Here is an 18,071-nt window from a genome sequence, read left to right as displayed (position 1 = left end):
TCTATGTTATCTTTAAAAGTAGTTTGATAAGGATTTCCTAGCTGAGTGGTTGAAACATACTCCAGTGGAGGTAATGGACCAGGAAAATAACTTCATAGGACAGATAGTTTACTTTCATGTGTATCCTTTGGTTTCTCTGTTATAAAAGGAAATAAACTGAACTATGTCAAAGTAATAATAAGCAAACTTTTCAAAACGCCAGCTTTTGCAGCTCTCCAATTACCATGGAGATGGTATGGAGTCCTGGAGGGACACAGGTGCAGAGATGAGTTAAAGGTACAAGGTGTGGGAAAATGATGAAATTAAAAACAAACTAGCTACATCAAATCCACTATAAACTCAACATATTGAATAAACTAAAATTTCAAAGAAAAGTGCCCAATCCCTTTCAACCTAGCACTCGTAATTTTTTTCTTATTTTCTTCATTTCTCTTTCAGACACCATGATTTTGTTTACACATAGTACGAAAATTCTGTTTGCCAGGTTGGAAAACAGAAAGTGTCACAAGTCAGGGAGGAGCATGCAGGGATGTGTCTTGTGATGGTGGGGGAGGGAATAAGGCAGAGCCTTGTTTCTGATTTTCATCCATTTCACAGAATGGTCTTACAAATTCAATAATGTTTTAGATTGATGGCGGGGCGGAGGGAGGTTTAACAACTCTTTCACTGCATGTGTCTTACCTGCTAGTGAGAGTCAGTGAAACTGAATATACAAACAACCTCTGATTTGAACGCTGCCATTTTATACTGTGCTCAGAGGACAGACAGCAATGGAAACAATCTCATCTTTTTAAGTCTTTAATACTGCTTTTTAAATAGCTGTGTGAATTTTAGCTGGTTACCAGCAGCTAGAATCCCCTGCTGCTTCTGGTATTGCAGAGTGGAACAGCAAACTGAGTTTTGAGCTGCCAGAAGTCCTGAAGTCTACACTGAACAGCAGGAGATTCTTGAGTGTAAGGTTAACAGGCGTAATAGGAAATGCACACCTGATTCCCCAGGAGGATGGAGATGTATAAACAAGGGACAGAGAGAAAATGGGGCTCTGAAGTCTTGAAGAAGACAGATGAGCTTACTCCCTAGCTGGCTGTAAAACTGCATCTCTGTGGAAAGCAATGACGGCTGGGGAAAAAACCTGAAAGAACTTTCACTTGATAGAAGCCTGGACTTCTCTTTAGTGAGCGTAGATAGGACCATTCCAGCTCCTTGACTTAACACCCCACAATGTTAATTTTTCTCTCAGGCTGAACAGCTGCCTCATCAGAGGTTATGTTAGAAAGTGGTTCCTTAACCAACACCTTTCCTTTTCTCTTCTCCTCTAGTCTGTCTTCAAAGATATGTTTAGGGTTGTAAAGAATCGAAGAAGATGAAGTGTTAAAAGGAGTTTATTTTTTTGGAGGGAGTGAGAAAGAAATTGGAAGATGTAAATATTGCTTGTGATCCACCTAATGGAAAAGTTTCTTTTTCTGCCAGGCTATTTTGTTATTATGCCCTAAACAGAGATCTTTTATCTTAACGTTCTAAGTGAAGTTGAGAATAACGTATTGGAGACCTGGAGATCAAATTTTGTATAAGCAGTAGGCACATTTTCTTTGTAGCTCCTTTGAGTGCAATTGTGAGTATGGTAGCACATATGTAGTGTTTCAGCTCTGAAAGGTAAGCATGTTAAGGCAGAACTTAAGTGTATAGCCTGTCTTGTAGGCTGTAGAGACTTCTGTTTAGGTGCCTAGGTGTTCATTCCCAAATATTCTTTCTTTTAAACAGTGCCTGTTCATATTTACCTTCCTTGAAAATTTATTTCTGTCAGTTGGTAAATTCTTCCTAGATCTTTTCTAAGACATAATTGATGCTGTTTTCCTGAACACATAATTTTATATGGTAATATCCGTGTAAGAGCAATTTGCTATGGTTCAGGGAACTGGACTATTATGGGCATTTGTCTTTGTAATGCAATTATAAAGCTACTAACTTGATCTTAATAACATTTGCCTATACCACTTATTAGATGCATGAAAGGAAAACAATGCAATTTTAAACATAGAAAATGATGCTGAAATATGCTCATGTATCTCTCCTGGATTACCAGCCACAAGGATGTAGAGAATGGGATGACAAATTTTTCTGCTTTTATTTTTGGAAACATTTCATGAATTCTACATTTTAGAATTAAGCTATCTTTCTAATGTTGTATCAAGTAAAATTAGCATGTCTTTTTATATGTTTATGTGTATTTGTGTGCATGTATGATTTTCTTAGTAAAGTGCGGTTTGTATCAGTTTAAATTTTTAAGGCCCGACTCAGAAAGAGACATACGTAAGTGTTCAGCTTCAAGCATGTGCTTAGGAGCATAGCAACTTGTAAACCTAAAATAGAACATATATCTAAAGATCTCGATTCAGCAAGTTATTTAATTTTGAGTACTGTAATTTTTTGTCTGCAGAAGCTCATAATTTATATTGGAACTATTACAGAGGAGTTCCTGGCCAAGGGGGATTGATTTAGACATCTTTCTATCACGTGAATGGCATGTGCTCACGTAGACTCTTTTGAAGTGGACTTTACTGCATGTTTAGGACCATCCAGAATACTCTGTTCCAGGTTGTTTTGGACTTATAATAGTTTTCTTGAAATCCCTGACTTAAGTGAAAAGAATTTATTTTTTTTTTTTAATCTGGTACTTCATTGGCAGGCATCCATTAACAATTGAGAGATTTACTGGCATTTTCAACAGAAAGGCCAAGAGCTGATTAAACTGTACGACTGCATTGCGCACAGACCTTGTACAATAGAGAAATGCATTATAAATACAAGAGAATATTATAATTGAAAGTTATGTTTACTGAGAAAGCATAACAGTCAAATTTTCTTTCTGATGAGGGTAGCCTATATAGGGCAGAAATTTATATGCCAAGAATGCATTTCTGATGCTAGTTATCTTCTGATCACCTCTGACATTTCTAAAGGATCTCGTCATCACAACAGCCTTGAGAGGTAAACGAACAGAGGTCATAACTTTCTTCCAAAGGTGAAGGTGACTTTTGTGTTCTCTGCGTTGCAGACAGAAACGTTAATTCAACTGATGGTCATAGAAAACAGAAGTCCTACTTGCTTCCCCATTGAGGCGTCCTGTGTTGTTAATCAGCATATTGATTTTTTTGTTGGCACTTTCAATAAATTTTCTTTTAAAGCAAATTGCTGAAGAATCTTAAGGCAGTGATATTAGCAAATGTGACATAAAGACTCGTAATAAAACATGCTGTAATATGTGTCCTTCTATTTTTAATTCAAAGGATGCTGTAACAATATGCACTCTGGGAATAGGAACTGCTTTTGGAGAGTCCATTCTGGATAACACTCCTCGCCATGCTACCATTGTTACGAGAGAATATAGCGAGCTCCTTCGAATTGAGCAGAAGGACTTTAAAGTACTTTGGGAGGTAAATTCAAATTTATTTGCAATTTATGCATAAAAAAGTGATTTAATCTTTTAAGTGTTTGTAATGAAATATAAGCACATATATACTGTAAGCAAAGTAATAATTCTTTTAAATTAGTTTGGACAAAAAGAAAAGTCTTTTTACTTCTTTTTAGTGCTTCATATTCTGCATGATGACATGCTCCTATATTTCTTTCTCGCGGGCTTCTAATGAAGTAACTTAGGTGAAATTTCAGGTGGAATTTATTTGTATAATGCAGGTGTTGCTTTCTTAGCCTTAAACTTGCTTTTATTGCCAGCATTTATGAGGAGATATACTCTGATATTTTAAATTATTCTCCTTTGCTACTGTCTCATCACCAGCTGTAAGGGGTTTAGAATTTGCAGGTGGATCGAGATCCCTTAAAAATTAAGTTACTAATTACATGTGAATTCCCTTAAAACTTTCCTTTGTGGAGAACATACTGCTGAGGTTCTTTATTCTATAGTTTGTGGTACTTTGGTATCCATGCTGAGAAGATTTCGTTAACATGGTACTGTGCTAAGTTACTGAACTTCAATCAGTTTGCATTTTTGTAAGCATTACACTTGATTTGAAAAGTGTTCTGGGAATTGGAAGGCATCCTATTGGCCTGGCCTACACTATTGCCAATTTGTACTGCCAGCTTATTTTAAATGGCTGTACAAATTTAAGTGTTGTGTAGAGCTGTTGTGTAGAGATGGTGTAACAGTGTCCTAAAGTTGCAGATCTAGGGACACTAACTATATTTAAGAAATAGACGCTGGTTGTAGCATTTTAGTTCAGTTTCTCTCCTAAGTGCAGACAGATGGGGTTTTTTTTTGCTCTCTCTTTTCCTGAGAAAGAGCAGAATTATACTCCAAATAATTGTCCTAAAGCAGTACTAATGTAAGAGTATCAGAAGGAAAATCAAATCCACAACTAGCTACACTGACTGAGGAAACAGCACTAGTATCACCTATCTGCAAATACGTTGCCTTGAGCATAGTTGATGGTGCAGCATGACCAGGGCATAAAAGACTGATATGTGAATGAAACGTGCTTGCCATTGAATGCTCTGACAATAAGATTTAATTCTTTGAATTGCATAGCCATAATTTGTACTGTTTTTTTGGCAATGTCTACAGCTAAAATAAAATGCTTGTAAAGTTTCATAGCAAACTTGAAGAAATTAACAATGCAATATTTTTCTGCAGTTCGTGCTTTTTTCTCTACAGTAGCTGCATTATAGTTTTAGACCCTGGCATTAAAAGATTAAATATGCCAGTGGTCTCATATGTTTTAACATATGCTACACTTGCCAGTGGTCAGAAATTTCTAATGTAGGTAGTGCTTTACAAGCTCCTGTTGGAGGAGAATAAATCCAATGGTAGGTTTCTCAAGGAACATTTTTTTAAATTTACTTTTAATTGGTATAAGGAGAGTAATTTCTGCTATGTATATGACTTTCCTGCTAAGCATTAGGAAACAACAGTCTCTGATCAGAAATATTGGGGGAGTGGAGGTTAAGTTCCCTTCTTAAAAATTTTGAACCTTAAAACCTATTTAAAGTTGTTCTAAAACAAATATGCCAATGTCATTTGCTCTTTAATCACTAAGATGATGTTGTTTCTTACAATTTTGCTGATTTTGCTGAGTTTTTTGATGATAGATGCTTTTGGAGAAGGTCATGTGTGTTGAAAGTATTGGGAGCTATCATAGGAAGCCTTAGCACACACCTTGTATATTGCAGATTTTATGAAATTGTGCAATAGAGCATGTCACAGATGCTGCAGGTGTCAGACACAGACTGCAGTTTAGCTTTGTGGTGCTTCTTTGCCTTTTGTGCAGTTTTACGGTGAACTTTTCATGTATTTTCGTGTGCTTTCTTTCAAGGAGGCTATCCCTGTGCTCTTAGTGAGTGGAAAATTATGCCATGAAATACAGCTTTGCTGGTCAGTCTGAGGTAGAATTAAGTTGTTCATTTTTTTCAAGGCAATATTTATTTCCTTGCAAGCTACTAATCCCAAAGCTTATATAAACTGCAGCTAAGGTTATGATAAACAAAGAATGTTCAAAACAGACAGAAAATTATTTAAGAAAATTCCCCCAAAATATACTAGCAATAGCAGCAGTAGTATATTACTATTATTATTACTGTTATTGTTACCTGAGGAAAAGTAAATACTTTTATTCAGAGAAACTTTTTGTTTGTTATGGATGCTGTGTTGTTCTCTCTGACTTATCCTAAGATTCATATATCTTTGCTGTGACAAAGCCCATATGGGGAAATGGTTATTGATACAGTGATGTGCCATTCAGATTTTTTTTTTAAATTTGTTTTTAATGAAAACCCACACAGAGTCAAGAATGGATCACAGATATTTATTATTGGTGGTCCGATGGGAAAAATGGGAGAAGGCAACAATATCAGTGTCATTACAATCCAGATATGGTAAAAAATAAATTCTAGTGCATGCAAATTTAAACTCTCCAGATAATGTGAACTTAATTCCAGAAAGAATTAGTTTCTTCATTAAACAGTGTTGAATATTTCCAAAATAGTATAATACTGTAGTTTAAGAACAACCTAAATAAACTGTAGGGTTGGAATTCTTAAAATGGTTACTGCTTTTATGAATGTAGGATTTTTATGATTAAAAATAGAAGTGCAAAAAATGCTTTATGTTTGACTAAGTTTTTTGCTTGTTTCCCACCCCCACCCCACCCATGAAATTTACTTTTGGGGAAATTTACTTTTTTTCCTTTTTTTGAGGGAAAGAACAAATGAAAACTCTCTGTTAGCTGATTAAAGATTTTTGACATACAGAGCATGGAAATTCCAAGCCTGCAATTTTAAATATTCTTTTTATTTTTACGTTGTGAATATAATCTTGGAAAATGAACCAGTATAAACTGATTCAGTATTGACTTTAATTTATTGTTCAGCTAATCTGAAATGGTAGAACTGAGAGCTATGAACTATCTTCCTTTATAGCAAAAATTTGTTGATGCCGAAACCTGCTGATGAAGTTCATGTTTGCAACAAATATTTTTCTACCACAAATCTATGCAGTTCTTTGAAAGACAAATAAATATCTGCTTATACTACTTATGAAACTTTTAGTATAAATCCTGAAACTAGATTTTAAGAGAAAGATATACGTATTTATTTCTAAGTTTAGAAAGAATTTTCAGAATCTCTATAACTTCATATTATGAATTTACAAATTTTTCTGAGTTTTGAAAAGTAACTTTTCCTGTATTAGCTGTATTGTTTTAAGAAACAATTGTATTGATAGAATGTTTCACAGAGCAGATGTGGCTTATTAACATATTTAATGCACAATATACAGTAAAGCGTATTAATTTCTTTGAGTACAATTACAGTTGGGTCTATACCTGAAAGAAAGAGATTGCTACTTCTAAACAGACTTTTTTTATCACTATTCTTCTGTCAGTTTTATAAACTTAAATACTCTTTGAGGAAAAGGTAGGATATTCTTTATCAAAAATATAGTAGGATGCCTTCTGTAATGTACAGAACCACATATTACAGAATCACAGAATCACAGAATGTTAGGGATTGGAAGGGACCTCGAAAGATCATCTAGTCCAATCCCTCTGCCGGAGCAGGATTGCCTAGACCATATCACACAGGAATGCGTCCAGGCGGGTTTTGAATGTCTCCAGAGAAGGAGACTCCACAACCTCTCTGGGCAGCCTGTTCCAGTGTTCGGTCACCCTCACCGCAAAGAAGTTTTTCCTCATATTTATGTGGAACCTCCTGTGTTCCAGCTTGCACCCATTGCCCCTTGTCCTGTCAAGGGATGTCACTGAGAAGAGCCTGGCTCCATCCTCATGACACTTGCCCTTTACATATTTAAAAACATTAATGAGGTCACCCCTCAGTCTCCTCTTCTCTAAGCTAAAGAGACCCAGCTCCCTCAGCCTCTCCTCATAAGGGAGATGTTCCACTCCCTTAATCATCTTCGTGGCTCTGCGCTGGACTCTCTCTAGCAGTTCCCTTACTTCTTGAACTGAGGGGCCCAGAACTGGACACAATATTCCAGATGCGGCCTCACCAGGGCAGAGTAGAGGGGGAGGAGAATCTCTCTCGACCTGCTAACCACACCCCTTCTAATACACCCCAGGATGCCATTGGCCTTCTTGGCCACAAGGGCACACTGCTGGCTCATGGTCATCCTGCTGTCCACTAGGACCCCCAGGTCCCTTTCCCCTACGCTGCTCTCCAGCAGGTCTGTCCCCAACTTGTACTGGTACATGGGGTTGTTCCTGCCCAGATGCAGGACTCTACACTTGCCCTCGTTATATTTCATTAAATTTCTCCCCACCCAACTCTCCAGCCTGTCCAGGTCTCTCTGAATGGCTGCGCAGCCTTCCGGTGTGTCAGCCACTCCTCCCAGTTTTGTGTCATCAGCGAACTTGCTGACAGTGCACTCTATTCCCTCATCCAAGTCATTAGTGAATATATTGAATAGGACTGGTCCCAGTACCGACCCTTGAGGGACTCCGCTAGACACAGGCCTCCAACTGGACTCAGTCCCATTGACCACCACTCTCTGGCTTCTTTCCTTCAGCCAGTTCACAATCCACCTCACTACCCGATCATCCAGACCACACTTCCCCAGTTTAGCTGCGAGGATGCGGTGGGAGACCGTGTCAAACGCTTTACTGAAATCGAGATAGACCACATCCACAGCTTTACCATCATCTATCCACCGGGTAACGTCCTCATAAAAGGCTATCAAGTTGGTTAAGCAAGACTTCCCCTTGGTGAAGCCATGCTGAGTGCCCCTAATGATCCCCCTATCCTTGATGTGCCTAGAGACAGCACCAAGGACAAGTTGTTCCATCACCTTTCCGGGGATGGAGGTGAGGCTGACCGGTCTATAGTTACCCGGGTCCTCCTTCTTGCCCTTTTTGAAGACTGGAGTGACATTCGCTTTCCTCCAGTCCTCAGGCACCTCTCCCGTTGCCCACGACTTAGCAAAGATGATGGAGAGGGGCCTATCAATGACTTCCGCCAGCTCCCTCAGCACCCGCGGGTGCATCCCATCAGGGCCCATGGATTTATGGACGTCCAGATGGCTTAATTGGTCCCTGACCCAGCCCTCATCTACCAAGACAGATTCCTCCTCTATCCTGACTTCTTCTGGGGCTGCAGGGGTCCGGGGCTCCTCAGGACAGCCTCCAGCAGTATAGACAGAGGCAAAGAAGGCATTCAGTAACTCCGCCTTCTTTTTATCCTCTGTCTCCAGGACCCCCACCTCATTCATCAGTGGGCCTACATTGCCTCTAGTGTTGACTTTACCTGCAATGTATTTGAAGAAGCCCTTTCTGTTGTCCTTGACCTCTCTCGCAAGGTTTAATTCCAAGGAGGCCTTAGCTTTCCTAGTTGCCTCCCTACGTCCTCTGACAACAGACTTATATTCCTCCCAAGTGGCCAGCCCCTCCTTCCATGATCTGTACACCCTCTTCTTCCACTTGAGTTTGCCCAGCAGTTCCCTGTTTAACCATGCAGGTCTCCTGGTACCCTTCCTTGACTTCCTACTTGTTGGGATGCTCTGATCTTGAGCTCGGAAGAAGCAGTCCTTGAACGCTAACCAACTATCTTGGGCCCCCTTACCTTCTAGTACCCTGTCCCATGGGATTTCCCCTAGCAATTGCTTGAAAAGGCCAAAGTTGGCCCTCCTGAAGTCCAGGGTTGTGATTCTGCTAGCTATTCTGTTCCTGCCACATGAGATCCTGAACTCTACCATCTCATGGTCACTACAACCAAGGCTGCCCTCAACCTTCACCTCTTCAACCAGACCCTCCTTGTTAGTGAGGATAAGATCCAGCAGCGCTCCTCTCCTAGTTGGCTCATCCACCATTTGCATCAGAAAGTTATCATCAATGCACTGGAGGAACCTCCTGGACTGAGGATGGCTGGCTGAGTAGGCCTCCCAGCAAATATCAGGGTAGTTGAAATCCCCCACGACAACCAGGCCCTGTAATTGCGAGACTGCTCTCAGCTGCCTGTAGAAGGCCTCATCACCCTCCTCATCCTGATCCGGTGGCCTGTAATAGACACCCACAACAGTATCACCCCTGCCAGCCTGCCCCTTAATTCGCACCCACAAACTCTCAACTCGCTCCTGATCCGCCCCTGGACAGAACTCAATACATTCTAGCTGCTCACTCACATAAAGAGCAACTCCACCACCTCTCCTTAGTGGCCTGTCTTTCCTGAACAAGACATAGCCATCCATGACCACATTCCAGTCATGCGAGGCGTCCCACCAAGTCTCTGTAATTGCCACTAGATCATAGCCCCCCGACCGAACACGGATTTCCAACTCCTCCTGTTTATTCCCCATGCTGCGCGCATTGGTGTACAGGCATTTCAGGGAGCGAGCTGAGCACACCGACTTCACCCCAGCGGGATGGGAGGCCTCCTGGTCTACCTCAACACTAGAGCGTTGCCCAGTGGTGCAAGCCCAGCTACTACCCCATCCCCCTTCGAATCTAGTTTAAAGCTCTCCGAATGAGCCCTGCTAATTCCTGTCCCAGAACCCTTTTGCCCCTACGACATAAACCTTTCCCATGTATTACGGTCACGCCTGGTGTCTTATAAAACCAGCCATTATCAAAGAACCCAAAGCCCTGCCTGTAGCACCAGTCTCGTAGCCAGGCATTAATAGAGAGAATCCTACTATTCCATCCCACGTCATCACCTGAAGATGGAAGGAGGGAGGAGAAAACAACTTGTGCCCCAGACTCTTTCACCAACCATCCTAGGGCCTTGTAGTCTTTCTTCATCCCCCTCAGACTACGGGATGCAGCTTCTTCCCCACCTGTCTGGAAGATCAGCAGGGGGTAGTAGTCTGTGGCCTTCACCAGGTTGGGGAGTTGCCTGGTGATATCCCTGATTCGGGCTCCAGGCAGGCTGCAGACCTCCCTGTGATGGGGGTCAGCTCTGCATATTGGGCCCTCAGATCCCTTTAGGAAGGAGTCTCCAACCACTAAAACTCTTCTCTTCTTCCTTGTGGAGGAGGTAGCTATACGCCTGTCAGGTTTTTCTGGCTGTGGTGGGACCTCTGATATAGGTTGCCTCTCCACCACATCCCCATTGGACCGGCTGTATTCCACTAGGGCTTCATATCTATTGCTCAGAGGCACCTGTGGAGGCGAGGTAGGCAAGGAGGACACTCGCCTTTTGCCACGGCCATAGACTTGCCTCCACTCACTCCTCTCCTCTAGGTTATTGTTTTCCACCTGAGAGGGGCAGAGTACAGGGGTCCCTCGATCCTGGGAGCTCTCCGGCAGGTGCTCCCATGTTTGTTGCAGGGAAGGCAGAGCCTGGCTCCACCAGTCTATCTCCATTTCAGCCTCCCGAATGCTCCTAAGCCTTTCTACTTCGGCTTGAAGCCTTTCAACCTGGCTTTGCAGCTGTGCCGCTCGCCCGAGCAGATCATCTACCTGCTCACAGCGCACACAGCCCCCTGTCACCACAGAGACGCTGTAGCATTCCCTGCAGCCTGTGACCTGCACCATCGCCTCCTTCCGTGGGAGCTCTGTCTGGGTTCCCACATCCATTTTGGTCGTCTTCTGCCGGGTAGATACCATTGTTCTTTCACTGAGCTGGGAAATACCTGTTGGTGACACCCCTGGTTCACAGCTCCTTGGCACCTTCCTCGCCTTGTGCACTGGGAGGGAGTCAGCGCCCTCCCCAATGAGCTGCAAACAGCTGTGGCCTCCCCTGCCCTGGGACACACCCAGTCAATGCTGACTCCCCCTGTACCCTCTGGGCAGGGACTAGTCCCTGTCCTCCAGGAGGCTTTTTATCACCCGATCAACTACACCCCCTCCTCTCCTGATTCGTTGCCGGGAACTTCCGGGTCTGGGGTGGGGGGGGAAGCAGCTCAGGGCTGCTGCTCGGGGGGCCCAGAGTATGAAAACCGCCCGGTACAGCCCAATGTCGCCCTCGCCCCTGCACTCACCTCAGTCGCTGCTGTCGCTGCTGCCGCCGCTGTCCCGAAGTAATAGCTGTTCTTCAGCTATATCAGCCGCCACTGATATTCAATCAACCATTTAAATACAGAAAGATTTTCTATGAACTCCATTTTTAATAGTCAGAGAATGCAGCTGAAAACAAGTGATACTGTCCTGATAACAACAATTACCAGTTAAAATGGCCTAGTCTTTTCTCTAATTACTATATCTGTTGAAGTAGCATCCTGTTCGGGAACACCTGTTGAACTTCTAAGCGTACTCATCCTCGGAGACTTGTTTTCTGTCAATGGCTGCTATAGCAGTTTGGAGACGATGAAATCTCGGGTTAGATTCTCACATAGCTGAACACTTTTCCCTGATGAAGAAGCTCTAGGAGGTTATGGGAATCACTGGTATTTTGCCTTTGTGCCTTTGCGCTCTGGTGGTCCCTGGCCTTCATCTCTGAGGAGCACTAACAAACATGAAAAAAGTTATTCATTGCTGTTATAACACTGTAGACTTCCAAGATTCTCTATGAACCTGTAGGAAGAAGTACTCTTCGTGTTGACAAGAACTTGCTTTCCCACTTTAGCACCAATAAGTTAGTGTGGTGCTAGCTACCTTGCCCAAAAAACTGTTTCAAAGCACAAAGGAAAATACATCCACAAATAAACGTGAAAGCAGAAGGCTACACACAAGGAGCTCTGGTCACGCACATCCTGTTAGGTCACTGGCTTGCTCCACCCAATAGTTGGATTCTTTTAAACAGTAGGAGTGAAATGAATGTATTTGAGCAGTGTTACCATTACAGAAGTTCTCTATAGTTCATCCTCAAGCTTTGTCCTTTCTGCAGTTGCAAACTGATTCAAACCCAGACAGGAAGGGAGTGAATCTGCTGAGAGGTGACTTATTTTTAGAGGTTTTTCCTACCACAGTGAATTACTCAGCCTTCCTTGGATAACATACAAATAACCGATTTCCTTTTGTGTGGAATAAGATTATGTTAGAAGTTACTGAACATGCCTTGAGAAAGATTTGATCTTGAGTAAATGAAGAACAGCTATTACTTCGGTATGCAGTAACTTTGGAGAGAGGGAGTCTTGGCCCCTATAAGGTCAGAATGAATATTTTAATGCTTTTTTATTCATATTCAGCAGTACTTACACATCTTGTAGTCTGATAAACAGTAGCGTAACTTGCTTCGTGCTTTTGCCCATCTGGTGATAATTCAGTAACCCTCAGCATACTTCACTGCTCTGAAATGATAGTTTTGGGAGAAGCAGCTTTCGTACTGTCTTTGTTTTCTGAACACTGTGAATGTATTTTTCAATGAGCTAGTTTAAAAACAGATCCTTTGTCAGAAGAAATTTTACATACAGTTTCAATGGAATGCTGTGTAGGAAATACACGTATGAAATGGCATGCTGACTTAAATGTTGTAGCACTGTTCAGTGAGATTTCTGAATAAGACTTAAGTTCATCATCAGAATTGAGACCACAGCTCTGAGTGCATTTGCGTGTAATATCGGTTTGTCTTTTTAAGGTATATCTAATGGTATCTCTTACATCAAGGTATAATATAATCTTATGCCTCGTTTTATGTGTCAGGATTATGGCAGTAGGCACTGTAAATGAAGGCACTGTAAAAATATATTAATGAAAATGAACGTGTAAGGATTTTCATTTGTTTTATCCATTTGGCCATGCTATAAGTACATTATTTATCAAAGTATGTTACTGAATCTCATGTAGGTGTTTTGCAGTGAAATGCAGTTGGGAGCATTTCAGAGAGGCAGCTTTTTCCTTGCCTTAGGCTGCTGGAAAATATATGTTACATTGTTACTTAAGAATGGTCTTGCTTCTTTCTTTGTTAGACTCCTGAATACTTCAACAAGTTTAAGGAGTATTAGGAATCTTATGTAAATGTCAGTACTTTCTAATGCACCTTTTCACCAGTGAGTATTCCATACCAGAAATTCTTTCTAGTTCATTTAAGTGAGAGGTTAAATTTGGTCTGAGAAATGAAATATTGGGAGGGGGGAATCAAACAAAGAATCAGATTCATGTCCAGCCCATAAACTCTCAGCTTGATTTTTGGTATAGTACTCTGCCAGTTTATTGCCCACTAATCAATTGCAGAAGTCTTTGCTCTGATTTACTGATTTCCCATAGATGAACATAGTAGAGGTATAAAACTATAGTTAATAAAATGCAGAATATTTAGCTTTGCAGCATGGGTGATCATGTGATTTAAAATAGTGAAGTGCTTGGAGACCCACAAAAGTATAAAAATGTGGTCATGGAACACTCAGCTGTCTTTATCCACTTCATGTCACACTTTCCATTGACTGCTCAAACTCTACCTTGATGATTTGCCTCTCTAATGGGGTTTTATTTGAGAAATGTAAAAGCAATCAAATTGTCATAGTCTGCATTTGCAATGTAGCTGGAACACTGTGTTCACCAACCTCTCAAATGGCCATCTTGTCAGAATAAGGAGGAATTATTCCATGTTATCAGATACAGAATACAGCACAGAAGGAAGACATGGAAGGACCCAAGTATATGGAATCTGTTGCCTTATGCTGTCTGCAAGCCTTCAGCTGATAACCAATTCAAATTTGTATGCAAAGAAACAGAGCTGGTGTGAGAAACATTGAAAAATGAAGTGATGATAGGCAAGCAGGAGATTTTTTTCTGGAGTAACACATGGAAGGGGGAGGAATATAAAAAGTCCTCCTCCCCTCCCCAGCTTTAGAATATGACAGTAAACACAGAGTTGGCAAGATGTGAGCAAAGCTTTGAAAGTAACTAATATCCAACCTTCATACCTTCTGTGTTAATAGTGATAAAGCATGCAAGTGAGTAGCAGGGAAAGATTCCAAAATTCTTGTTATGCCAAGAAGAAGTGCCAGATTGCACTCCCAGTTTTGGTGGTGTGAATTTCAAGAGAATACAGTACAATTGCTTGGATAGACACGGAGCTAAGTGGGAGCAGAGTCTGGCCTTTAGTGCTGCTGTTACATTGGTTTTGACCATCCTTGTAATACACTTTTAGGGTTTTTTCCTCTCGTTTTGCTTTGTCAGATGTTTCTAATTTTAATGAGTGATGCTCTGTCTGGTAGAGCAGATTTAAATGAGTATGGAACAGCTGTCTATCCTCAGTAGCCAGACTTACATCAGAACAAACCATGTTTGTCAGCATAGCAACACAGTGACTGCTGCTTTCATTCACATTTAGTAATCACTTCGTGTTTTAAAAAATGGATGCAGATTTTGTGAACACTGTTTATGACACTGTATCTCCTAAGGTAACCTTCCTGGCCATTGGCAGTGGAGAAACATATCTAGGAATTAATGTAGATTTTTCACTTCAGTAACACAGCTTTTCTCTTGACTTGATATGTACTGATGGAAGTGTGCAAGTCTTTTGATAGAGTCTTGCTATGATTTGTTCTTTTCTAAATAATGGCATTATGACTGAAAAGTTCATAATCAATAATTATCCACTCTGTTTCACATAATTTGCTGTGCCATTGGGTATGATACACAATATTGTCAATGAGGCACAATTTCTGCAGAAGATCAAAGGATCCAGTTAGTTTTAACTCTGTGAGTTTCCCTTTCTTTGTTGTTATTGTTGGTTTAAGGTGACAGACACAGGCACTTCAGACGTTCCTTAAGCAACTGAAAAGATTGAAAAATAACAAGGAAAGGCTTGATCCTTCCTCATGTCTCTCTGCAATGAACTTTCCTGGTGCATGTTCTTGTATGTCATTCCTACGACCAGTTTGCACCTCAGTCTCCTGGTTTATTCTGAATCTATTTCCATAGCGACATTTTGTGACTGTGTCACTGATCACCATGCGGAGGTGGGATAAGGCTTTGTAGACCTGATTTCTCTTAAACCATACTAGCGTGTCATTTCTGTTAGGTGTGATTCTGTATCACTGCAGTAATGCCCATCAGCTTGAAGCCCCTGTTGAATCCTATAATACCAGACACTGTGCAAAAATATATTGTCATTCCTATTTACAGCCCTTGTAAATGTTTATATGTTTATTAGCACTTCAGAGAGTCTTAAATTATATTGCAGAAAGCTTGACTTATTTGAGGTTCCTTCCTGGATAAAAAGAAATAGAAACAGCCAGCGAGCATGTCAGTCTCTGTGTTAAGTAATGCCTTTATTGTTTTTTTCATATTTTATCATAGTTAGAGGAAAAGTTGAAAAATATGAATTCATCCAATTTTCAAGAAAAGAAATTATTTTGATTAATTCCTAAAATATTTAAATTGCAGAAGAACATCTGACAAACTGAAATGTATACACTTAAAGTCTGCAGATGTTTTTGAGGCTGCTGTTTTTCTTTGAAGCTTTACTGCCAAACTTGCACTTTCTATAACCAGCTTTTTTATTAGCAAAGAAAGTGGTTTTCATCCTCAGCAGATTGTATTATTAAATGTGGTATCTCTAAGCATGATGTGCTAAATGGCAAAAACATGTATTGCAAAACACAACTGGGAGCCTACGAATCTTATTTTAGGGAGCAAACTTCTGTTCTTTCATTAGTTCATTTTTATTAGGTAAAATGTCTTTCAGAAGAATCATAAGATTTGAAGCTTATAAAATAGTTTCTGTCTTTTTTCCCCAACGTACATTTTCACTATCAAATATGTTTCTCATTCTTGTCTGTCACAGAGAGAAAAAATGTGTAACACAGAATTAAGTCTTTGTAGATATGTGTGAGTATATAATCTGCTATCTATCTAATGTGTTGCATATATATATTACTACATTAAATTCATTTTTGCCTTGTCAAACTTCTGAGATGGCCTGGAGCTTTGGTTCTAACTGCATTTGTGATTGGCAGTGTCCTTTCCTGCCTTAGAATACCAAAGGATACCAAAGTGATCAACTCCATAAGGCTTTGCCTACGCTTCTAAACTTTTGGATTTGACACAGACCATCTGTTCCTTAACTCAACCATGTGGATGAGGTTATTTTGGAGATCCCTTTCTGATCTTCTGGTCAGTGTTACAATCTCAATCCTTCGTTCCTTTTCATGAGTTGTGCTTTTTCTTCCTTACAGAAAAAGTTAATCTGGTTAAAGGTTAAGAAAAGGTTAAACTGGTTCCTCCAGGTTCGTGAGAAAACCAGTAAGCCCTTAGAAGCTTCTTTTTAGCAATGAGTTTTTGTTGCTTTACAGCAATGGATATGATTGTGTGTTCCTCCAAGGCATTCCTATAGAATGTGTGCTTGCACGCTGCATTTGAATGGGTGCTTTCTGCTTGTACTATATAATGGGTCGGGCAAATAATGTGATACCATTTGTTAGATCAATGGATGTGTTTTAATATTGACATTTTAAAAATCCATTAGCTTAAACCTACTGGCATTAAAAAAAAATTAAGAGATCTTTGACAATAAGATCTGTGGCAGTGGAAGATTTTACACAGATTAACACAAACCAAGAGCAAGGCTATTGTATTATATTATATATTATTATTTTTTGTTTTGACAGTCTTGTTTAGTTTATAAAACACTCTGTAAAAATATTGTAAAAGTGTTCACTTTTCATGTAGCACAAAAAATGAAACCTACAAGTCCTATTTAGTGGAATGTAAATTCCGTCTTCCTTAAGGAAGCACTCCCTTGAATAAGCATTCAACACCTTAAAACTAAGAATAAGCTAAACTCCAGACATTACTGATTTATTAGGTATATGGATTAATACATGGGCTCAAAAAGAGAGTGCCCTTTGCTCGCCTTAGATTGTAGAGTTCTGATAGATGTCTTTTCCTGGTCATAATCAGAGCTGTAAGGTTCAATGTTTGCCCTTTCCCTTAGACTGGTTCCTCCCCTCTTTTTATCCATGGTGAAACCCTACCTTATGCAAGTCAGTCAGCATTGTGGGTTTTCAACCCAGGTAATTACTAATTGCTTCCTTGTCCTTGTATAATATGCAGCACAGGCTGTTGGCAGTAGGTTTAAATCCCCTTTACCCTCTTCCCTTATGTAACAGTTTCTATCCACTGACATAGCTGATGCAGTGTGAGAGCAGGAGGCTGGAATCACTCACATGATTTTGTGGCTTAGCAGTTCAGGGGTGCTTAACAATGTGGTCAGCCCAGTACTTGTACTGGAGTAAATTGTATCAAAGCCTTACAAACTCCCAGAGGTACGCTTAAAAATGAAGATATGAAAGTCTAAGAACTGAATATGGAATGTGTCTCCTGTGGCAGAGAATAAGAATTACAGGCCCCAGCCTGTCATCTGTGCTGATTATGGCCAGTCCCAGAGATCAAGGAGAGAAAGAGATTTAAAAAACCCCACATAATCTATGTGCTTGCTCTTGAATCAATCCTTGTTTCAATCTGAGCAGCGGAACTCCCAACACTTACAATTCTCAGGGTTAGTGGGTGTTGCTCTAGTTCCATTAGTTCAGTGAGCTACAAAATTCCTAGAAATCTGTTCACCAGCAATGTGAAAATATCAGGTCTGAAACATGCCCTGAGGGGCCTGCAGGCCCTCTGAAATGTTTATATCTCAAGGGGATTTATGGAACAACCTATTCATGCATAATTTTTTTTTCTTTTGGTGAATGGTTGTTTATGCCAGAAATATTCAAGAACAGCACATAA

The 18,071-nt window shown here is 40.5% G+C and overlaps 1 protein-coding gene across 1 annotated transcript in view; it reads left to right on the top strand.

The window, feature by feature from the left end:
• The window catches only part of RAPGEF4 (Rap guanine nucleotide exchange factor 4), a 159,295-nt gene that overhangs the window by 19,832 nt on the left and 121,392 nt on the right, over positions 1-18,071 (top strand). The window contains exon 4 of the mRNA XM_068407340.1: positions 3,288-3,434. Within this exon, the coding sequence (XP_068263441.1) occupies positions 3,288-3,434 (147 nt within the window). The remainder of the gene's footprint in view (positions 1-3,287; positions 3,435-18,071) is intronic.

Source organism: Nyctibius grandis, chromosome 9 (genome assembly GCF_013368605.1).
Source record: "Nyctibius grandis isolate bNycGra1 chromosome 9, bNycGra1.pri, whole genome shotgun sequence".
Taxonomy (NCBI): domain Eukaryota; kingdom Metazoa; phylum Chordata; class Aves; order Nyctibiiformes; family Nyctibiidae; genus Nyctibius; species Nyctibius grandis.
The sequence above is the reverse complement of the archived record's forward strand: the minus strand, read 5'-3'. Positions and strand labels throughout refer to the sequence as shown.